Source organism: Drosophila virilis, chromosome 3 (assembly GCF_030788295.1).
Source record: "Drosophila virilis strain 15010-1051.87 chromosome 3, Dvir_AGI_RSII-ME, whole genome shotgun sequence".
Lineage (NCBI taxonomy): Eukaryota > Metazoa > Arthropoda > Insecta > Diptera > Drosophilidae > Drosophila > Drosophila virilis.
In genome coordinates, this window is record NC_091545.1 from 12,628,189 (window position 1) to 12,652,175 (window position 23,987).

The window sequence follows — 23,987 nt, forward strand, 5'->3', positions numbered from 1 at the left end:
AAAGGATGCCAGGCAGTCATATAAAATAAACAACATACACATACGTTCGCTGCACACTTGTTGAGCTACAGCCATAAAAATTGGAATCCATCCAAGGGAAAATTCTATTTTTTCTTGAAATGTCTTTCAGCAAACGAAACCACTTGAAGTTTTGGGCTGCGTTTTTTACTTCATATGCATATTTATGATATGCTTTATTTTGTCTGAAATCTAATTTCGACTTGCAGCTGCTGGTACCGGGACACGGCATTAAAGCTTGCCACAGCCTTAACCGAGTGTCTAATGCAATTTGCTAGCGCACAAAACTCAATAAAGAAACCAGCTTTGGGGTGCAGCAGAGCGGGAGGTGGGGGGCGCAGAACGTGTATGGCAGCAGCGGTTGATAGATTCGCCAGGCAGCCGCGGGCCACACACGCAGAGAGCACAAAGCCCGAACAGGTAAGGGCTGTAGCCGTAGCGGGCGCTGCTTCAGGTGCTGGAGCTCACCTTTTTGCCCAGGCACTTTGCTTGCAATCATTTTTCTTGCACAATGGAGGAGGGGAAGCAGCCAGGCAGGAGAACAGAAAGCGTAAATAGAAGTAAAGAGAAAGACAGAGAGGCAGCAATAGAAAGCCGGAGAGAGAGAGAGAGGGAATAGGGAGCCACGCACAAAGGCTGCGCTGCAGGCGCTGGAAGCACACAAAGTCGCGGGCAGCAGGTCCGGATTCGGGTCCGGGCGCGGGTGCGGGACTCGGCAAAGGTCCAAAGCCAATAGAAATCATCAGCGAAAAGTAATGAAAAGCAGCAGAAAGCGCAAAATAAATACAAAAATCAATATGTAGGCGTAAGCAGCAGCAGCCAGCAGCTAGCAACAGCAGCAGCAGCTCGTATCCATGAGATACAGATACATAAATACATTCGCAGCTATTGGAACAGGAAACATAAAACGAATTAATTCCGTGCTGTTAGCAGAGGCTGCTACGCAGTCTAATCGAAAAGCAAGTGAAAACAAGGGCCTCCTCTCCTCCACCCCAGCAACAACACAATAACTTCTTCGGGTGGGCGTGGCTGGTAAGAAAACATGTTTAGGGCGGCAGTGGCGAGCCCTCCCCCACCAACCAACTCGACAGTCGACACAAATCTTGGCACATAAAACAATTAGCAAGCAAGTAGAGGGGGGCGGCTTATGTGGATTAGTGTGGGGGGAATGTGCGTGTGTGTATGTGGTGTGTGTGGCATGTGTCTAGAAACAAATGACAATCCTGCAGTCGAAATTAGTCTGCCTTACAACACCGCACACCCTCACACTCACACACACATTTGTATTTTTTTTTTGCTGTTTTTGCGTTGCGAAAGTCTAAATTTATGAATATTAAATGAGCAAAAGCAAAGCTCGGCCCGGCATAATTTATAGCACATGCAAATGCCTCATATATCAACGAGTCCGTGAAGTCATAAACTAGAGACCAGAGAACTGACCACTGGCCAACGGTCAACAAGGATAGCACAATGTCAAGCTGGGCCGGGCACAAGCCAAAGCCAAAGACAAAGACAAACAATTTCCAATCGCAAGCAAAATATTTTCCATGACATTAATGGCCGAATGCCCAAAAACCATTCCAAACACAATTTAAGACGCACATTTGTACACATGTGTGTATCTAGTCTTAAATATATATGCTCGTATTTTTGTTATGTCAGGCAAATAGTGATAATAACAGCTAGCAGCAGGGACAGCTGGGGTAGTATGGTTGAATGGGGTATGTCATCGTGCAGCCTGCTTGGCTGCCAAAACAATAGATTAACGCTCATCCTGCCTTTGGGGTCAGTAGCCAAATTGGGAAAAGGTCAACCAAACAGGCAACTAATGGAGAAATTGGCCAAGCGTATAAGCCAAGGAAATTGCAAAATATATATATGTTTTGATATACGCACTTGTTATCAAGTCATACAGCTGTTCTTCAAGAACTCCAATTAGTTGCCTAACAGAGAAGTTAGTTTGTTAGCTTGAAAATATCAAGTATAGCTTATGAACACTTTTTATATGAGCTGCAACGAATACCCAGCCCAAAAAATAAACAGATTTAACTGTTCTAACAAGATAGATACAAACGATATAAACTTGTAACGAACAAATGTAATAATTATGGCAAAATAAATCCCTAGTCCAGGCAAATAATTAATATAAGTAGACATAAATAAAATGGCAGAAGAAATATCAAGTTCAAGCCAATTATTGCTCAGAGTTCGTAACTAGCAGAGTTCTTAAAGTTAATCAAGCCCGGGCAATATATCAAACGGCCAACTCATTCAATGGCCGTAAAAACTTCAGTTGACTGGCTTCAATTAAATTATAGGCAAATAAATTTATATAAATATATTTTGTCGGTCTAAGAAACGCTTTTTAAGCTCGTAAAACAAGCAAAAGCCAACTAAATAAACCCAAAGCAGTCAACAATATTGGCTAAGAAAACGTCAACAACAACGACAACAGAAACAACAACAACAACAACAACAACAACAACAACGATGATGACGATGAGGAAAATTGCCATCAACTTTAATTGAGTTGAAGGCAGAAGGCAGGCAATACAAGAGGAGACAAATATCTACAGAGACTTGCAAACACCAAAGAAATGAAGGATGAGGGCAAAGGCGGAGACAGGAGCTGAACTTAAGCGGAAGGAATTTTAGCAAATTAGATTGTTTTCCACTTGAGTTCGTTTTAACGCTTTCGAGTCGCGCCAAGGAGACACAGTTGGACTCTTGTAGCCGGAGTTGTAGTCCAAGTGGAAATCGGCCTTTGGAGTTGCTTGTCTGTAATCTGCATCCCCTATGCCCCATTCGGTTCCACTTCAAGCCACCCACAGTGTAGCTGAAACAACAACAAATACAGTTGAGAGGAGCACATAGCCAGTTCCCTTTCCGCTTGCTGGCAGAATCATCACTCACTCAGTCGGCAGAAAATTGATGATAATAATCGCACGTAGCAGGGAAGCGGGAACTGCAGTGGGTGCGGGTGGGTCGGAGGCCATTGGCAACTGGGGAAACGCTTTGATGGTCAGGGCCAAGCCGGCACGATAATGCTAGCGACTGACATAAGGCACAGTAGCCCCATTCCAGATGATGCGCAGCAGCTGTTCCCGTTCTTTCGCCAGGCGATGGAACACCTTACGTCAGCGCATCGTTAAAGCGGTCGCCGAATGACATTGTCGGTGATGGTGCGTCCATCTCCTCCAGCTGTTCGCAGACTCTCAAACTTCAATCCCCCAAAGCGTCTACGTGGGCTGCGCTTGTTCTCGGTCTTTTTTATCACAACGACAAAAAATGACGCGAATTTATCTCTATTACAGTTAGCTGCTGTTGCCATGGCACGCCCCCCACTACGCAGACGCGCCCATCATTTGTATTGTTGACATGTTGTGGGGCGTGCCAGGCAGCCAGGCAGCCAGCCAGCCATGTGATATGGCAGATACGCATTCAAGTCGACAGCTGAGCGGTTGAAGCTAAGCGCGTTGGACTGTTTTCCGCCTAAAATGATTGATGGCCCGGCCAATGCTCCACTTTAAAATGGCCAAAACAAAAAAAAAAGATACATTAAATAACGGCGCAAATTGCAGAGCAAACAAAATGGCAGCGAATCGACATTTGCGAGATAAGTCAAGCTGGCTTGTAGACATAAATGGAGCGAGGACGAGCCAAGCTGAATATATATTGATAGGCATTCAAGCCTCTATATTATGTGCTCTAAGCTATTCCCATAATATACTATGCTTCTATAGTTTTTAGTCTCTTATTTTAATGCTTTATGCAGCTTGATAGCTTTCTTTCTTTCTCTCCACCCAAGACAGAAAATTTTCACATTCCTGTCGGCTGACGATGAATCAACATAAACAATTTTCCCGAAATGTAAATATCATAAAAGATTGTTAACATTAACTGTCTAATTTGTTGTCATTTCGGCAGTCGGCGTCACGTTTAAGAGCTTCTTCAGTAGACACCAGACAGCAGATAGCAATAAGGCGGCAAAGGCCTGCAGCGATTCTGTCGCGAACTCCCCTCATCTGAAGGCAAGAGCAACAAAAACTGGAAACGTGTTTGGGAGACCCGCACGCTAATAACTCGCTTTTGACGTTGGTTAAATTAATGACAGACGAAATCATTTTAGCCAACTTAAATCACATAAAAAGCAGCTGAGGTAGCCGTTCGGGACGAGGGCAAATGCCAGCAGACACTTAAATTTTGGACAAACATTAATAAGCTGTGGGCTTTTAAAAGTGCTGCTACCGCCACCACAATGCCGCACCACGTCGCACCGCTGCATGCATAATTTGCTGTCCAACGGTTTCCACTAAAAGTTTTCACGAGTGACGAGAGAGTCAAGAGAAAGAGCTACTACCGTTGTCTGCTGCTGCCTTCTGCTACTTGGCTCGTTTTTCTAGATGCTTTTTGCACCCTGGCTATGAGAATGAATTTGAAATGGAGACGACATGAAAAACCTTTTATCTAAAAGTGCGCCACTCTCTGGAACCGAAAGATGTCTGTATTAGCCAGTGACTGCAACTGGAAATTAAGCGGCAGACAGGGCAGTCAAGCACAGTCTCTAAACGAAGAACCACCAAAAAGGCAACTACTGAAACACTCGGCGGCTCAATAATTTGTGGTTGCATTCGGGAACAAATAAGAACCAGAAGGTAAAAAAAAAACAAAAACCAAAAACAATGAAAGAACCCAAGCCATCGAGATGGCCGAAAAAAAACGTAGCAACCTCTACGTCAAGTATTTTGTTGCTGTGGCCAGCCGCTAATTTAGTTACTAACGCCCGCCTGCCCTCAGCGCAACCATCATGTACCTGCGGTTAGACCAAACCAAACCAGACCAGAGTAGAGCAGAGCAGAGTAGACCAGGCGCGACCTGACCAGAAACCGAATGCAGTTAACTGTTTGTGTCTGATGGAAAATGTGTAGAGCCGCCGCCGCTGATGATGATGGCTAATTAGTTGAGCAGTACCCCTGCCCCTTATGCTGTCCCCGCCCCTGATCTGGTTTTCAACCATATTATCGCTTCACCCAAACAAATATCTTCATTTCTTAATAGCTCCACACTTACATAGCTCGCCGTCCCATGGTCTGCTCGAATGTCCCATTGTTGACTGAAAATTGCTGCACATTAAATGGCAAATAAATATACAAAAAGAAAAGACTACATATATATGATGGCTATATACATATAAAAAGCGCCGCTTGATTTCTGGTTTTTTGAACTCTTCTTTTTCAACCGCAATTTAATTGGTCTAATAAAAGTTGAAAAATTTTTAATGCTAACGTGCACACATTTGGTCGGCAATCTACATTAATCAGCATTGGGAAAAGTTCAACAGACAAAAACCAACAAATGGCCAAAACACCAACAACAACTTCAGTATATAAATATACATAGTATGTGTGTTTACTATATCATGTTATATGGATATATGTGTTACATATATACATATGTGCGTCTCTTTGCATTACGTTAATTACAAAATGTCCGTTTGTGGTTTTTGGGGTTTGTAGCAGAGACAAACAAAAAATCAACTTAATATATCAGCGTATAAAGGCGTGAAAATTTCAGTTTTTTGTTTTTAATTATTTAACTATTGTTGGTAAATTCATGCACAGGTTTATTTTATTTAAATCATTTCATTTCATCTCGTAATCCATTTCAAAAACCTAGCAAAAGTATCGATAATACTGCACCTGATGGTGCACTTGATGGAAATGATACCCAATCAAAATTCAAAGCACCTTCATGTACATATTTAAAGGGTTTTCCACTTGCTTTATCCTTCCACTCCCAACTTTAAGTGCCTGCCACACCTGATCCTCATTTTGTTTCGCTTAAAATATATTCCCACACACATTTCCTACCTTTTCCAAGGGTTTCCACTTCATTTTGGCAACCGCAAATTTCTGAAACTAAACGAATTTTCAAATATGCAAAGCATATAACATTTCCTTACACGTCAGCCCCCACACAACTAGCACCTGTCTGAAATTAAATGCCGGTTTCAACGCCTGACCACAGCCTCGCCCCTCTTCCGTCGTGAGACGTGAGTCTATTTGTATTAATTTAAAACAAGCATTCTGGGGCCCAACGCAAAAGCCGCAAAGTCGCAAAGTTGCACCCACGCCAAAGGACACGCTGCCGCCAGGTTCAAGTCGGAGTCCGAGTGGTAAAGCCAAAAAGCAGCCTTTGGCAAATGATGCGTGAAATTCAATACAGCAACTGGGGGTATCGGAGCGTCGCTAGGGGGCAAAGGGATTGCCTTGGTTTGGATTCGGTCTTAGATTTAGGTTTTGGGTTTTGCTATTCCGTTTAGTGTAAACACAAGACCACAGAAAGCATTAAGCGACTTTCTGGCAGGATCAAATGCGTGTGTGTGTGCTGAAATGAACTCAAGGATATGGACACACGCATGCACACATGTACACACAAGACACAACTGAAGAAGTAGCTGTAGGAGGGGTCGCCTGACTAAGTGTTTCTTGAGTTTGGCTGTTTGTTTTTCGCTTCCTCGATGTGTGAAAAGGCATCAAATGGCGTTAAAAATGTTTAAGTACAAGCGCACACACACACACATTCACGCACACTCGCCCATTTATACACATGTCAGAGCCATGGCGAAATACTGGCTGAGGGTTGCGGGTTTCGCTTTTTGGATTCAGGTTCAGTTTCTGCCTCTGCATCTGAGTGCGACTCTGGGCTCTGTGTCTCGCCTTCTTTCGGCCGGGGCATATAAATTCCATTGATTGTCGCCAGCCGTTTTGTATGACAAGTTGGAAGTGTTGTTGTCGTCTCCTGCTGTTGTTCTTGTTGTTGTTGTTGTAGTTGCTGTTGCTGTTGTCTGTGCCTTTTGTGTTGTTGCGTCTGTTGTATGACTTCTGTGCTTGCCACGCCCTGCCTTGCCTTGGCCTGCTGTGGCAGTGCCACTGCCACTCACCTGCCAGCGAATGTCGCGTCGCGTCGCCCGCATGTCACATAAACCGCAGCAACAGCAGCCCCCGACGTCTTCAACCAAGCCGTCTCACCCCTGCCCTGGGCACCCCTCCTCTGCTCAAGTGAAGTGTGAAGCGGAAACCAAACAAAAGCCGCCTAAGACAAACTGCAGGTACACAACACCCGGCCTCAAAGCAGCTTCAGCAGTTCCACTTCCACTTCTGGCCACGGCTCCGTCTCCAACCTCGACTATGACTTCAGCTCCAGCTCCAGCTCCAGCTGCTGCCTACCTTTGGCATAAGCAAATTTTAATATGCATATACAATGACATTCCGCAGTTTCTTGTGGCGATTCTCAAACTGAGAATCGCTTCAATCTACGGCGCTTGCTTTTCTCACTTTTAGTTCGGTTCGGTTTGGCATGGCTCTTGGTCTTGTTTTGTTTGCATTGTCATAAAACAAAAAGCGAACAAGAAAAATCTCAGCGGAAAAGAGCTGCAAACACTCGCAAGTTAGGTCTTTTGTCCGGCAAATAGGTACCTTTTTCACACCTCCATTTGCAGGTCTCCCTGCCACCCCTCGCCGTACAGCTTTTTCTTGTCATTTTTTGTTTCTCACACAACTTTTTACGCTCCACAAACTATCCCAAAAAAAAATTTTCGGCGCCTATCCGCCCAACGGACACCCCTCTGTCGGCCTTTTATTTGAGTTTTCGCTGCTTACTTAACAACTTGTCGCCTCAACTCGCAGTTACCCCCTCCCAAGCCACCCCCCCCCCCCACTTCTCCTTCGACGAGCGTGCGCTTTAGCAGGCGCATGCGAAAAAATTGTTGCCATGTCCTTTGGGCAAAAGCATAAAAAGTTGACACGGGCCGTAGTTTGCTTCAGTTTTTTCTTATTTTATTTTTTGACGGTTTTGTTGTTGGCCTTTTTGCATAACTGGCTACAAATTTCTTTGCTGCTCTCCGTGCCAAGTTTGTAAGCAAACACGTTGACGCTTGGCCGCGGGAGGGTGGGCATCAGCAGAAGGGTCTGTCGTGAGGGAAACTAATTTTTAGACACGCGCTGAACGTTTTGCAATTTTTTTATTCTTTTGTTGTTTACTGAGTGACTTGCAAAATGTGTTAAAGGTTGAGAATTTGGTGGTAGGTGGTAAATATAAAAATGTGCAGGTATAAAAAATATAACGAATTTTCAAATAAATTTTAAATGTGCAGTGAAGCAGATCTTTTGAGGGGTTATTTAAGGTTACTTTTTGCTTAAACGAAGTTTGGGAAGCACATTTACACAAAAGTAACCAAACAAAACGTTTATTTTGATATTCTGCCGGTTATTTTAGCAAATATTTTCTAATGTACATTTACGAAGCTCTATTTGTGCCAAAAACCACAAACATAATAGTTGTATCTACACACGTTGCCACATTTTATGTTTGTCTCGTAATGTTTAGCACCGAAAATAGTTTTTACAAATCTTTACACAACTTTGTTACCAACCCCAAGCTGCATAGAAGCCAAGAAATTTGAAGCCCAGCATGCAGCTCACACCTAACACACACATGGCCAGCCATCACGTAGCTGTGTTTTCAACCTGTTATCCTTTTTGCCTCAACAAAAAGAGGAAAAATGCCAATCTCCTTTTAAGCTGTTGAGCAAAAACTTTCACTTTGTTGCAGAACTGCTTTGGGATGAGAACGAACGATCAACACCAGAAGTTTAGCACAGGCAACAATAACGAAATAATAAAAAAAAAGAGAGAAAAGTTCTAAAAAGTTCCTGTATTAAGTCCATTTAACCCGCCATTGAACTTTACGCCTCAACAGCCACCTAATGCAAAAAAAAAAAGCAAAAAGAACACAAGAGGGGTAGAAAATCTACGCAAAACCAACAAAAAACTAGCAAGTTCTTAAAAACTTGCCACAGGCAACAACAAAGAAAATGAGCAGGAGCTCCAGAGAGGAATGCAGACAGGAGGGCAAGGAGAGAGAGAGGAAGAGTGAGAGAGTGAGTAACTGGCAAATGGACAAGAATGGAAAATGAAATGGAAAAGTTTGTGCCAACAATTTTGGCCAAAAAAAAAATTCAATAAAATAACGCTTTCGTCTGAGCGGAGCTGAGCAACAGAGGAAAACTAAAAAACTTTTGCCTGGTTGAGGACAATTTTCATGAAATTTGCCCTGCCACGCCCAAGCGCTGAACCGCCCCCCAGCGGCATTAAAGTTTAACAATAGAAGTTGGCGCGTGTGTCGCCGTACAGAGAAAACCTCAAAAGTATCCCAAAGGGAGCGAGCGGGGCAAAGAACGTGGCCAGAACTTGGGCACACTATTTGTACGTAAAACAGATCTATTGTAGTTGTTTCCCTTGTTGTTGTTGTTGCTGTTGCTCGTCTGTGCCTGCGTTTATTCTGCTTACAGTTAAATAGATAAACATTTTAGCTGAAACAGTTGCAAGCGGATGCAGGAGGCGAATCTGTAGAGACTCCAAGGAACAAACATTTTGACTGAACCGTGCTGAGGAGGTTTTGGGGCCTGCAGCTGGGTGGCAGCTACAATGTACGACTCTCTCTCTATCTCACTCTCGCTGGATGCATATTTTTTCCAGGGAAAAGAAAATGGCGCCTGTGCAGGCAGCATATGCTTCGATATGTATGAGCAGTGGCTCAGCAAAGGGGGGATTGTGATTGGCCTAATAGAATGCGATATATAAGGGTGAACGCATTACAAATAGCTCATTACAATAAGCATTAGATTAGGGGCACAGTTATCATATTATGGCCTGCCTAAGCCAACCCCTTTTGCAGGCGCCACTGCTCGTAACGCACAACTAACTATTATCAGAAGATAAATGCCAGTCCCTCGCATAACTAAGACTTATCCAAAGACAACGAGGACGCTGCTGCAGCTGCTGCTGCTCCAGAACAAAACTGCTAAGCCGACAGCCAGCCAGCCAGCTAGGCAGCCAGACAGCCAGGATAAGGCCATGGTTTAACAAAAAGGAGGAAAAACTGGCAGCAGTGGCAGCAACCTGCATGATGCCTGCTCCACTTGCTGGGGCGCGTTGATTGTGGCATCTGCTGCATGTTGAAGCCAGTTGAGGCGATGCCATAACGGCGCCTTGGAATTTTAATAGAGCAAATTTCAGTGCAAAAATGCGTAGCGAAGTGGCCCGAGTCGAGTTTTTTTTTTTTTTTTGCCCCACCCCCACCCAAAGCTGGCAATAAAACTTCCAAATGAAGTTAAGCAAACTTTTTAAATGCCTGCCTAGGCGTGGCATGTGCTGAGAAGAAAGAAGAGCATGTCTTGAGCGCGGCATGAATTAGGGATGAAAAGGAACTACACTGCAGTTGCAGAACCAAACTGGACAACAACTCGTTGTCAAGACAATATATTTAATGAAAATCGCTTCAGTTTTGATACGATTGTCTTTTTATGGAACAACTAGAAAACGAATTTATTTTGCAATTTTAAACTTATTTGGCCGCATTAAGAAATAGCATTAAAGGCGGTTTTAAATGGCGTTTAATATGTATTTTGATGTCCCGCAGGGGCGTGGACCTACGCACTTGTAATGCGGCCAACGACAAAGCCAAAGGAGGCACCAAAATGATGATGATGACGCCTACTCCAAGACTCCATTTCGCCCTCTTCATGCACGCCCACACGCAGATACATAGCTACAGAGATGGCCGAGGCTTCATCTTCATCCGAATGCTTGGCGCAAAATGCTAAAGGGCCCCAAAGGACCTGGCGCTGTGTAAGGACACAGCTCGGCCAGCTTTTTGCAAATTTACGATTATGATTATTACAAGTCAACGTTTTTTTCTTCAACTTCTTGTTCTCCATTTAGTTGCCGAGGGTTGGCCAAGTGGAGTGTATATGCGTGCGTGTGTGTATTTGTGGGTGTGTGGGTGGTTGTTTCGTAGGTGTATTCGCAGTTTGGCATTTGGACAGCTGCTTCGGGAAAGAAGTGCAAAGAATGCGTCAAAGTATTTTAGCACTTTAGCAGGGGGCAGCTGCCGGTCGACCGACAAGGCTAACAAAATGTACAACAAAACTTGGGCCAAAGTTATTACAACTTCAGGCGGTAGTTGGCTACGGGATGCTGAAGGGGTGCAGGGGGTCGCCTTGTCTTACCACGTCTTGGCGGTAAGAGACATTGACCTCCAGCAGCAGCCCTTGGAAATCCCGCAAATTCCATGGGGCATAATAAACGTAAGATAAAAGTCAAAGAGGGACAAAAATTATATAATAAACTGTACGCCAAGTGAAATTATTGTATTTTCCTGTGGCACGTTAAGAGTTGTTTGCTGTTGTGTTGGGGGGTCGCTGCTCGTCAATTTGATGTAAGTACAATAAAATTTTGATGTGCAGCCGTTGCTCTGCGCGATGTTGAGTACAGGTTGATTTTGATGCCCTGTGCAAGAAAGTGGCATGAAATATTTGCCAGAGTGAATACAAAATGTCCAACTCTAAATAATTAAAATATAATTCAGTTAAAACAAAAGTCTCTAGCACAAGAATTGTTTTAATTTAATTGAAAACTTTATGGCGATTTCAAATTCTGACGTCAAGACTTGCGTAGCTCTGGACTTAAGCATATTCCTGCACTTCGGGCTCATATTTCAAAGAACTGCCGGGACATAGAGTATTCAATAACTGTCATGGTTTAGTTGAATGTTTGCCCAAAACTTTGTTATGCGAGACATTTTACATTTTGATATCGCGCAGGCACTCGAAAAAGTTTAGCTGGATACTGTATGGCTGCTCTCTTTCTCCGACGCTGGGCCAGGGGCTGGGCTTTGGACACACCTATATATATGTATGTATATATATATACATATATACACCCGCACACACATACACAAACCAACACACACATAAATAAAAGGTATAACAATAACTCAGCAATGCTGCAGAGCGCGCTGGTGCTTATCAAGTTGGGCGCATCGAATTCAGAGTACAACAAAAAGAATGAAATGAAAAAATGAAAATAAAAATACTAACAGAAAATACCAAATCATAAAAGCATGACGACGAGCAATTTACAAAAAGCCAAACACCGAGGGAGAGTGAGATTCAAATCAAGAACGTGCGCCTTTCTGGCAAGAACCCGCAAGAACCCAAACCAAACGTGGCCAGGGCTCAATCTCAGTCGAACTAAGTAGGCAACTACTTATGGCGTATAGTAAGTATATTTTAGCTGCGTTTGTAAAAACAACAACTTAATGATTAATGATGCGCCTCCTTTGTCTGCGGCGCATTTCACTTTTCTCAGCTGCTGTGGCCACTGTGGCAACTTGGCCATGTTAACGCTTCAATTGAGAGAACTGAGAACTGTGAATTGAGAATGGAAATTGTTCGAAGTTGTTTTTTTTTTCTATTTTTTTCATCATCATTTTTAACTTGAGCTTTGATTGCTTGCGCACTTGTGCGCTGTTGTTGTTGGAATATTTTCCAATTTTCCAGTCGCTTTCTAAGCGCTGCGCAGTAATCACTTTGTCATTGCCATCATTTTTCAGCATCAATTGTTGCAGCAGCGCGGCATAAATTCACTTTTCAGACACACACATGCACACACTCGCACTCAGGCTCCATCTGGGCTGTCTAATGGAATTGAGAGATACAGACAGATAGACAGACTGCGGACTGGGGGCCCAGCCAAGTTGTCTGTGTTTGCCCTTTTGGGAGAGCGCGAGTCGCTGCAGCGCCCTGTCAGACGATTGTCCAAGTGCGCATATGGACAACAAGTCGATAGGTTTCGTCTCTCTGTTTGAAGTGGACTTCCCTGGAATTGGCTCTGAAATGCAACATTCAAAGCTCCGCCCGGGCCAGCGTCTTTCATGTGCACCGCCAGACCGATCAGCCAGATCAGATAGAACAGAACAGAACAGACCCAACCAGACGCAGTCAGCATCTGCCAAACTTATCCAAAGAACAAAAGATCAAAGCTGAACTTATGGATCTGTCTAACAAGACCAAGAAGTGCCTGCTTATTACTGTGCATAATCGAAAATGTTACGCTAAATGCAATTGCATCGATCCGTGATCCGTGAGCCATAATGGGAGCGTGCAACGAATTGTGGTACGCAAATGTTGGGGCAACTTAGCGCCTAGTTATGAAGCCAGCCTCTGACAGCAGATTGATCTATCTATATCGCCCTCTTTCGCGCTCTCTCTCTCTCTCTCTCTTTTATTGGCATCCTGAGGAGTGAATTGGAAGGAGCTCTTTATAAATAACATAACCTAGGAACAAGAAAAGATTTGTTCATCGAGAAAATTAATAGACAAAAAAAAAATCGAACCTTATTTTATGAGTGCGAACAAAAGCATATATGCAAAACTGATTTTGAAATTACACTTATAACAATAATAACAATTTAAAGGAATAGTTCAATGTCATATCAACTGTGGATATTTCTCCTAATTTCACATTAATAATTCCAGGCTGTGAACTAAGAAAGTCCGTTCTATAACAAATCTCTTCCAGCTCTATCATAATACTCAGAATTTCGATATGCTCTTTAATCTATAAATAGAGCCCACAATACCAGCCCACTTCGTAGCTGCACTTGCAGCGAATCAAGTACATTAAACTCACCAGTTTTGAATGTGTTGCTGTGTGAAGCGGTGCCAATTAGCCACTTGCCTTATGCCAATTGGAATGTTCACCTGTCGACGCGTCGATTCGTCTCGTTTCGTCCTTTCCTCCGGTTGCGGTGCGGTGTGAGGCGTAAACGTAATCCAAGACCTGGTTGCAGTTTGCTTAGCTGCTGTTGTTGTTGCAAGGATAACGGTAATTAAACCGCAGGCTGGCCCGTACACGGGGTCGCCATTGCATGCCTTGCACAAAATGTTGTTGTTGTTGTTGATGTTAGCGTTGTTTTTGTTGTTGGCGTTGGTTGTCGTTAGGTTATTGGCCGCGCCGCTTAGCTTGACACTTTTCAAACTTTTTCTTTTGGTTAGTTAAACAACTTTTTGCCAGCACTTGGCAGAGACACACACACCTGTACACAGACACACACATATATATATGTATGTATATATATATGTACGTATACATATATGCATGCACATATATATAGATGCACTTCCAGTATGCGCTAATTTTTTGCTGGTTTGCTTGCTTTACACTTTTTGCTTGGTCTGCGTTGTAAATCTTTGCGCGTTGTTGTTGTTTTAAAGAAATTCTTTTGCTCAATGGCAAAATGTTTGGACGACGTCTTCGTCGGCTGATTTTTCTTCGTTATTTTTTTTTTTTTGTTGTTGTTGTTTTTTTGCCGGATCTTACTCTGTGAGTCTCTTGGCCAAGCTCCACTCAGCTCGGCTCGCGGTATGGCGCTCGCTCTGACTCTGACTGCGATTGTGGCGGCTGCTCTTCCGCAGAAACAAGCTTCCAAGCAGGTTGCACTGTTGCAAGCAGGATAGGAGGGCGCGCCTGCTATGTTGCAGCGAGGCGGGGCAGCTGGGACGGCAGCGACGGTAGCGGCGGCGGCGGTGGCGGCAGTAGTTACAGCTACAATCTGCAATCTGTTTGTGGCATTAAATCAGTGAACCAAGACGCGCAGCCAGATTTGTTTATGCGGCCGCAGCGTTTCCAGCCAACTTGCAACTTGGCTCGTTGCAAGCGATGCAAATTTGTATAACAAATCAGCACTTACAGCTCAATTAACGCGAATTTCGGCACAAGCATACACACAGGCACACACACACACGCACACACACTCACTAAGATCACATAGATCGCAAACAATATTCTGGGACTGCGGTGGCTTTCGGTATACGGTATGCAGTACACGGGTACGGGTACGGCCACGGGATACGTTTCCGGATACGGATACACACACGCGCCTGAATGGCTTTTGTTGTTATTGTTGCCCCAATATCAATATCTAGCTGAATGCTAATCGCTATTGTTGTCGTTGATATTATTTTTGTTGTCGTTATTGTTATTGCGGTACGCGCGCCGCTGTTTTGGGTCGCTACGTTCCGAACCGGTTATAAAATTGTTATTTTTCGTGTTATATTGTCCGGCTTTCAGTACCGCACGCCTCGACGATTCAGAGTGAACAGAACAAGTTGCGAGTTCGAGCCGCGACTTCGGCGTCGACGCTTCGTTTGGCCACTCAATGCAGATACGTTTGCCGCATCGTGAGCTGCGATAGAAACACAGGCGGGAATTCAACTCGAACATGTTGCGACCATAAAGCGGAACGTTGGCAAACTGAAACACTCAAACAACACTCGCTTTGAGTGCTTATGCGAAACGTATTGAATATGTGGCAGTGAGTGGAGTCCAATTGGACTAGCAGGCGGCAACTCGGTCAGGTGTTAGAGCCGTGACCGCTGCTGCTGATGCTGCTGCTGTTGCTGCCGCGTCTAATTGTGAATGATTTATGTGGGTCGGTCGCAGCGAGCGCAATTCTTTGGCCGCAAGAAGAAAGTGAGCTGCAACCACAGCCGGAACGAACTTTGGATGCAGCAGCTCCCAATTGAAATAAATCTTTATGCGCAGACGAAAATATGCAGAGAGCCAGCAGCAAAAAATCCTTGTGGGTCATTGCCTTGGTCAAAAACAAAGGACACTTGCAAATGAGCTGGCACCCAAATCCCAACCAACGAGTTGCAGCTCCAGCGCACAATGACTCAGCTGATTGCGCGTGCGAGTGTCTGGCGAGTCGCGTAGGCGTCCACTGGGAGCTGGCCGCAAGGGCTGGCAGTCAGGCAGGCGGACAGGCAGGCGGACAGGCAGGCGGGGGCAGCTAACAGGCTACTCGAGTGCACCTGTTTTGTTATGCAAAGTTTACCGGCTCTTTCAGGTGGCAGCCATAGAATATTCAATGCGAAAAAGGACGCAAAACCCCGTGCATTTCATCTGGTCTAATGTGCAAAGTTGATAGTTGGATGTGCACAAACCACAGGTGACCCCATGCCGGCATTAACGTGCACCGAATGGGCTTATAAATACATAAATACCGCACACAGTTGGGTCTATTAAAAGTCCTCGAGCAGCTCCTGTGTGGCTAACAACCACAATAAAGTTGCAAGCTGCACATAAAAATTAAATACACATAGCTGAACTCATTTCTATTTATTACTCGAAGGCTGAGCTTGTTTTAAGGAACTTTAGAGTCTATGTCTCGGATATATATATTTTGAATATTTTGAATAAATATATTTTCAAGTTAAGAAAGTGCACAGATTTCAGATATATTTTCCAAATATACCAAACGTTAACATTTCTTTGAAATAAACGCATATTTGATCTCGATTCACTGCTCTGTCTGAAAGTTTGTCGATCTTAAGCACTGCAGCCCCTTGGCACTATCTAAAATACTTTCCATAGCAACTGCGACGAGTTGGACAAACCGGCTGACACTCAACGCTAGACAAGTTCAATGCCATGGATGGGCATCAAAGCGATTCTACTTGGCCTCGCCTCCACACCCCTCTCGGCTCAGGTCCTTCTGACAGCCACGAGACGTCGTTGTCGTCGTCAGCATCGAAGCTGCCGTAATGCCCGCCAGAGCTTTGGAATGATTTATGAGAAATGGCAAAGCGCGCCACAGACGTTGCTGATGAGGACGACGACGACGACGACGTCGATGCTGAGGCTGTGGCTCCGACTTCGACTCCGGCCGCTGACGCCAAGAAGGTGGAGCGCCAAGACAAACAATTGACATTTGATGGATGCGTAACTCGTGCATTCAAATGCATGAGGCACAACAGCGGGCAGGAGGCGCAAGCGGAGCAGGGCAACATAAATTTGACAGGCCACTGGACGCCACTGATGGACGCCGCATGAACGCAGTTTGTCGCAGGCGTCAGCTAATTGTTATTGATAATCGAGTCGCTTTTATGTCTCTGTTTGATTTTGAAGTAATTGGCAGCAGCGCTTGCTACGATTAATTAGTCAATCAATAAGCCAAGGAGCAATAGAGTTCCCCCCAGCTTCCCTAGCCACCCTGACGTCCTGTTGTCCCGCCCTAATCAGATGAGCTGCGGCAGCTACCACAAGAAGACCTTTAACTTGAATTATGTTTTGGCATACTCATTGTCTGCAGGCCTGATGCCTTGCCTGGCCTGGCCTGCCCTGGCCCAGACTGGCAAAATCACGGCTCCATCCTGCGCCTAACTGCAAACAAACTTCTCTATTATTGATTTATACCTTTCAACGATTCTCTGTATTTATCATGAGTGCAAGCCACATTTATCATTAATAATGCCGCGGCTGCCTCCACAGCGGCAACGGCAGCAGCAGCAGCAGCCGCAACCGCCGCCAGACGCAAAGTGGTAGCCCAAACGAGCAGCAGCGGCAGCCCCAAGCATCCGCATCTAGGCAGCTGCTAGATTCTAAGCGGGCACAGTGGTTCAAGGGATTGCAACCTGAGATGATACTGATGCTTTAAATTGATAATACTATGCAAAAGCCATAATGCGCCAAGGCTGCCATACAGAGGACGAAAAAAATTTCTCTCTTGTAGGATACAAGAAATATTCGCTTCTAAAAAATCAGATTAAGAAAAGAGTTTTTGTTATTCGAGAAATAGTAACCAAACGATGAGTAGACCAAAAAATATTGAACTGAATTTAGTTTTGGCAAATATAATACTGATCGCTGTGCTTGTGCAAAGCTAATTTTGCAAACTTTTGCGTGTAAAGTTTATAAATTAATCCAAGGCTAAATATGCAAGGGATTAAAATAAATATTTAACTTCAAACGACTGCTGGACACACGTATTCATAATATTTGATCCCACTGTGCGGCAGCGTCTTACCGGCATTCGAGCACCCCCGTTGAGCCGTTGCTGCTGCTTCTGCTGCTGAGGAATTGTGGGTCCGTGGCCCAACTGGCTGGCTGGATGGCTGGCTAGAGAGTTAGAGCTGCGATCATTTTCCGTACATCATTTCTATGGTGTATTTATTGCCTGGTCGCAATGATCATCGCGGTCTGGGCCTCCATTTCCGTTGCTCACTGCGCAAAAGTTCAGGCCCAGCAACTGATGGCAGCAACTGGCAACTGGCAACTGGCAACTGGCAACTGGCAACGGACGACGGCGGCGGCAAAATCCATTTTGGGAAGGTGATCTGTGGGATTGTGCTAATGTCAAATCAAGCTGTGCCCCCTTGTTATTTAGCCAGCCAGAGCCAGAGCGAAAACCCAAAAGGAAGAAGCTGCTGCCCAACAGCCGCCGGCAACTGCCAGCCGCCAGCGACTAAACTCCATGTTGATTTTATTGTAAATTGCATTAAAAGATTGCATATAAAGAATTTTATTTATCACCTCGGTTGTTAGGGAAAACGCTGTTGGAGACAAAAGTCCTCCTCTCATCCTTGTTGCTGCTGTTGTTGCTGTTGGGCGGCATTGTTGCAGTTGCTGCTGTTTGTTATTGTTTGTCTTGGCATGATCTCAAGGTCTTTCTGTGGCAATTGGTTTCGTTTGGTTCGGTTCGGTTCTTTTAGCCCCCATTGAAGGTGTCGCTAGATATAGCCGCTTTTTGTTTAGCATGGATTGCACTTTTTGCCCGCTGTTCTTCTTCTTGTTATTGTTGCTGTTGTTGCCAGTGATCTTTGCCAAATTTGTAAATGTTCTTTTAATGGAATTTGAACACTTGCTCGCTGGCTGCTCAAGGGTTTTCGTTTATATTTATTTATTTAATTTTTTTGCGTTCTCTTGTTGTGATTTAAGTAGAACGCCTTGACTTGGGACTGTGCTGAACTATGTGCAAGAACTATGTATGTGCCCAGATCGATACATGGGGCTTGTCAGTGTGACAATCTTAAGGAATTGCTGGCAACCGCTCAGCCATGAAAAAAGCCAGCGAACATTTTAGTTTTCTAGTAACCATGTGCCAGGGGAGTAAAGTGAAGGGTCTCTTGATGTGTTTGTGTGTGTGCTATAGAGTCTGTGTGTGTGAGTGTGTATGAGTGTGTGTGTGTGTAATCGGAGCAATCGAATCTGCGACCTTAACAACAACCATGCCGCAGCTCGGATGAGGATCGATTTCACAGAAGCTTGTTAAATGTAGATGGCTGCCAGATGATTCCAGATAGAATCCAAGCACTTAGCTATTCCCAAGGATGCAAATCTTTAAAATAACACAAGAATTTTAAGAAGTCAGCAACTAAAACTTGAATTTTAAGACCCAAAATCTGCCTACCGACCTGTTTTTGCTTTTTTTTTCTGCTGAATGCTATTACAAGTATTTCTAATTGCATAAGAATTTTTTGTTTGTAAATATAAGTTTACAAATTGACGAACAAAACTGGTAAGATTTGCTGAGAATTCAACGTTAGATAGATCTCGATGTTGTATTTTTCTACAGACTATCTGCGTCCATTGATAAAAAGGTAAATTGTGCGCAGAGTTTGAAACAAGCTGAAAAGCTCATGCTCACATTCCCATGCTGAAAATTCAAGGCATTTGTTTGATAAATGCGGCATTCAGCAATGCTTCGTCATATTCAAAGCTTCACCTTTAAGCATACAGAAAACACACACACACAGATACACCAAATCTGGAACAGCTCAGCGAATGTGTTTTGACAACTTGCGAGGCTCGTAGTAAGTTGCCTTACGTAGTTGCTCGAGCCAAAATGTAAGGCTCCAAATGCCTTTTGAGAAAGCGAATTTGCAGACAAATAAATCAAGCCACCTATTTTCAAAGAGTGTCCATTGTGTCCTGGCCCAGGCTATGTTGGCCGGCCATTGGGGTGCCGACGACTGTTGATACCTAAAAATGGCAAAGCCGGTTCAGATTGAGAGGATCGCCTCTTGTAGTAGTTGTTGTTTCTGTTGTTGCTGTTGTACAATGCAATTGTTAACAAGCAAAGTTATGCGAAGCAAGCAGAAGACGACGCTGCAAACAGGCAACATCAAAGGGCAGTGCCACAGAGCCTTTTGAAATCTAGTGAAGATGCCCCAAGAAAGCGAGATGGACGATGGGAGATGGGTATGGAGAAAGAGCGACGGCGAGGTCACCGGCTGCTGATGCCCAGGGGCTAAGCAGGGCCTTAAATCTTTGCAGCCGAACATGACAAAGGATGTGCAAGCAGAGGCACAGGCACAGGCACAGGCACAAGCAAAGGCACTGGACACAGGCAGCGGGCAAACGGAGGCGACTCGATGCGAACGTGTAGAGGAAGGTGTTTAACAAACAGCAAAACAAACAATTGTAAAACAGCAACGACAACACAACGCAACGACAGAACAACACACAACTTGAAAGCAGGGCGTGGCCGGATTGCACGCCCACGCCCCCCAGGAGCCTGGAGCCGGCAACAAGTTAGTGCCAGGGAGTGACCCGCTCGAAGGTGCAATTTCGGGTGCGGGCAACAACAGAGTCAACAACGTTTTTGGGGCTGCATTTTTATCAGCGATAAAAGATCTGAGGCGAGAGACAAGCCACACAAATACGAGTGTAACCCACAAAAATAAATACGAAACGCGCATTTTTATGCGGAAACACAAATTGAAATTCAATGCGGGACAAAAGTTTGGACGAGCTGCGTCCGACCTGGGCTTTAAATTGGCTTTCGCAAATAAATAAAAAATTGCCAGCCGTGTGAGAAAGAACAACAAACAAATGCAATAATGTTGGCAGCAGCCGAAAAAGGCGCTTTCGAAATAACTGCCCAATGCACGCCCCTTAAAACGGTTAGGGCCAGGACCAAAGATTAAAAAAAAAAACTACAACAACAACAGCTACTCCAAAGTGGCAGCAGAACCGACAACGGCAGCGGCAGCGGCAGCAGGGCCATTGACAGGGCCAGGGCTGTGATAATTCGTTTGGCTGCAGTCGGGGCAGGCGCTTGGGGCGTGTGTTCCTGATTGCAGCTTGTTAACAAGTGTTGGCAGTTTAATTGACTGAGACTACGGCTTTGTCGGATTGCGCCACGCACATCCTGGCCAGCGTGAGTACTAACCAGGCCTTAAACCAATCAGCTGTCAGCAACTGAACCGAGTATCCTAGTTAGCCACACGCATATGTCCACTTCCTGTTTAGCCCAATTGGCTATAAAACCCCGAGCAGATCCGCAATGCCAGTTAACATACTCCAAAGGCGTTAATAGCACTAAGATAGACAAAGTTGTCGCTGACGTCACTCACAGTAGGAGCTAGGCTAAGAACAACTATCGATCGTTCTTCCAATGAATCGTGATCACGTCGAGCTGCCGATTAATTGAGCCGAGGCATTTTTATTAGACCACGCGTTGCCAGAGCCGTTTAAGCAGCATATCCCTGATGATACCGCATCGAACATGTTATGCTCTTTCCTTAAATTCATAAATCTGTATCGATAATCCCTAACACTTTAAGAGAACGTCGATTGAAATTGGCTGGGAACGAGTTAGTTTAAGGGTATGTAATAAATGGATGCCAATGATGACGCAGGAAGTGGCCGATGCCGACAACCAGATCTGGCCAGACCTGAACTAACTGTGTTATAAATGATCTTATTAGCTTTTTTGAAACAAGACATTCTAGAGATCATTATTCAACGGCAGCACCAACAACAGCAGCCAACGTTCCGAGCCACAAAGAAGCACGCAACACATTCTGGTCAAGCTGCTGGAGCTGGAGGATTGCGTGTACCGGCAGCAATTAATCATCGCACACCTAACGCAGGCAGCAGGAGATGCATATTTGAAAATTTGCAAATCATAAGGCGGACGGACGCTCGCTCGGTTGGTCGTTCGGACGGTTGGTTGGTTGGTTGGCTGGTTGGTTAGCTGGTTGGTTAGCTGCTTGGTTAGCTGCTTGGCTGGAGAGATGAACCGGCGATCGATCTTTGGGGCCGCCTGCTGCACTTCACTTGCTTAGTCAGCGCTGCCAAAAACGCCCCCAGCGAAAACGATGCGCTTGAGCTGAGCCCGCGACTGGAATTGGGAGTGAGACTGAGCCAGAGCCTGAATCTGAATCTGAGCCGAGCTCCAGCTGAAGTTGAGCTTGTTCGATTTCGCTCTGATCGCTGATTGCATTCCTTGATATCGGAGGCAACGATTGCTGCTCCTTGCGCCTGGGAACACAGCGTTCGCTGCGGCGCTTTGTACGTGACACTCGTTCGCCTGCTGATACTGCCTCCTGCAACTCCTCCTCAGCCTTAACCTCCTCCTGCTCCCTCTCAGCTCCAGCTGCGTTCCCTTAATAATTAATTAATGTAATTGGCCTGTCGTTGTTGCGGCGATAATGATCTCATCAAGATGTGTGTTTGAGATTTCGAATTCAATTTTGAATTGCGCTCGCAAACGCTCCGCTGCCTCCGCCTCTGCCTCTCCCTGGAACTCTTTGCGTCGCGACGGCTGCTTGTAATGAAATGACTTTTTCGGCACTCCGTTTGGTAGCCATTGGAAGAAGCCTTTGTCTGGCTGATTTCCTGCGCTGATTTCAGCTTCTCTCGTATTTTAGAGGTAATTTAAATATTTCAAAGAAACACAGTGTCAAGATCCAGCGAAGATCTGCCGGGATTGCCTGTTCCAGCTAAGATTAGGTAAAGGTAACACCTTAACAACAAATCCAATCTTCCTTCTTTGATTTATTGCAGTATAACCAACATTTCTATAAGCAAATAAATTAACTAATTGACAGCACTAGCAACAAAAGTGCTGCCACTTCTAATAAACTCAATTAACCCAAAAAGCCATTACTTAAAATTTTAAATGTGGTCACACTTGCGTTACCAAACTGTCAAAATTACTGTCAAATCGACAGATCCTTTGCAAATTACTAAGGCTTTTTCTTTATCTATTTGACTTTGTTCAGCTGGTAACATTTTTCATAGCAATAGAGTCTCAACTTTTCCCAATTTTAAACTTATAATTATATAACTTTTATATTTCGTGTATTAATTAATTTACATTTGTAGATATGGAGAACAATAATAAAGTGGAATATTGGGTAAATGCACTTCAGTCTCTTGTGGGAGAGCGAAATGAATTGTTGCGGAATTTCGCCGACTTTAAAAATGGACTAATTGTCATAGAATCATTTATGCGCGAATTTAATGAACAGGAGACAAATCTTGCAATAGTTATTCGTTCCAGAGACCAGGAGATCAAGAAACTGAAGGCGGAAATAGAAAAACTAAAAGCTACATTGTCTACGCTACCCAAAATAAATGATTGCTTAGAATTGGGAGCAGAATGTCAGCATTTCAAGTCAAGACAACCAATTAAACCGTTTGAGGAAGCACCCAAAAATCAAAGTTGCCTTCAGTTGATTTCTAGTTTCATCAAGGAGCAGATGACATCTCTCTCGGCAATTCAAGAGATGGTGGACGAAAAAATTCAAGAAGAACAATCCAACAAGGAAAAATTGCTTCAGAAATTAGCAGAATATGAGCAACGAGAAGAGCTTCACGTGGAGCAAATGTCCAAATTGCGCCTGCTGCTTATAAGTAAAATGCAGGCGAAGAATAAGGGGTTTCTAGAGCTGAGACATTCCATGCAGCTGCTGAAGGACGAATATGAAAACAGTAAGGCCTGCTCCATATGTTGGGACACGATCAAGCCTTCTGGAAGTCATCGTGCGGTCTCATTGCTGTGTGGACATCTTTTTGGCGAGAGATGCATTCGATTCAGTCTGCTAAGTTCGCTTGAGTGTCCCCAGTGCAGGGCCCCAGCCCATGAAAGGGATGTGCACAATATCTATGGCTTCCCAGCCTAATCTCATATCACGACAAACAATCATATTTATTTTATTTTTTTCCTAATAAAAGGGAACCGGTAAACTCATCTAGTTCTATAAGGCGTGCCTATCTCTCATACATTTATGCGGCCCAACCTAGGCGCACTTCCAGCCCATTCAGAAGTGAATGTGTGCAGCTTTTCAGCATTCCTGGCCATAATTTGTGGCAGCGACTTTTGTCACCCCGAAATCAAATGTCACAAAGGCGAGGTCATATGCCGTCTGGTCATAACGATAAATTTCACGCACCCAGCGCATAAAGACAATAGAGCCAATTTCCAGCTACGGCAACGGCGAAAATATAATTGAATTGAATTTGATGGAGGCACCAAAGCCTAACCGAAGGCAA

The 23,987-nt window shown here is 44.5% G+C and overlaps 2 protein-coding genes across 3 annotated transcripts in view; one reads left to right on the top strand and one right to left on the bottom strand.

Annotated features, from left to right (window-relative positions):
* LOC6623435 (uncharacterized) overlaps nucleotides 1-15,033 on the bottom strand; it is a 28,866-nt gene extending 13,833 nt beyond the window's left edge. For both annotated transcript variants that reach the window (XR_004303562.2, XM_032434525.2), the window contains exon 1: nucleotides 13,554-15,033. The gene's annotated coding sequence lies outside the window, so the exon portion shown is untranslated. The remainder of the gene's footprint in view (nucleotides 1-13,553) is intronic.
* An 8,188-nt stretch (nucleotides 15,034-23,221) lies between these two features.
* On the top strand, nucleotides 23,222-23,617 carry LOC6623462 (E3 ubiquitin-protein ligase rfwd3.L). Its single transcript, XM_002047286.4, has one exon. The coding sequence runs from the start codon at nucleotides 23,222-23,224 to the stop codon at nucleotides 23,615-23,617; it is 396 nt and encodes a 131-aa protein (XP_002047322.2).
* Nucleotides 23,618-23,987: the final 370 nt, after the last annotated feature.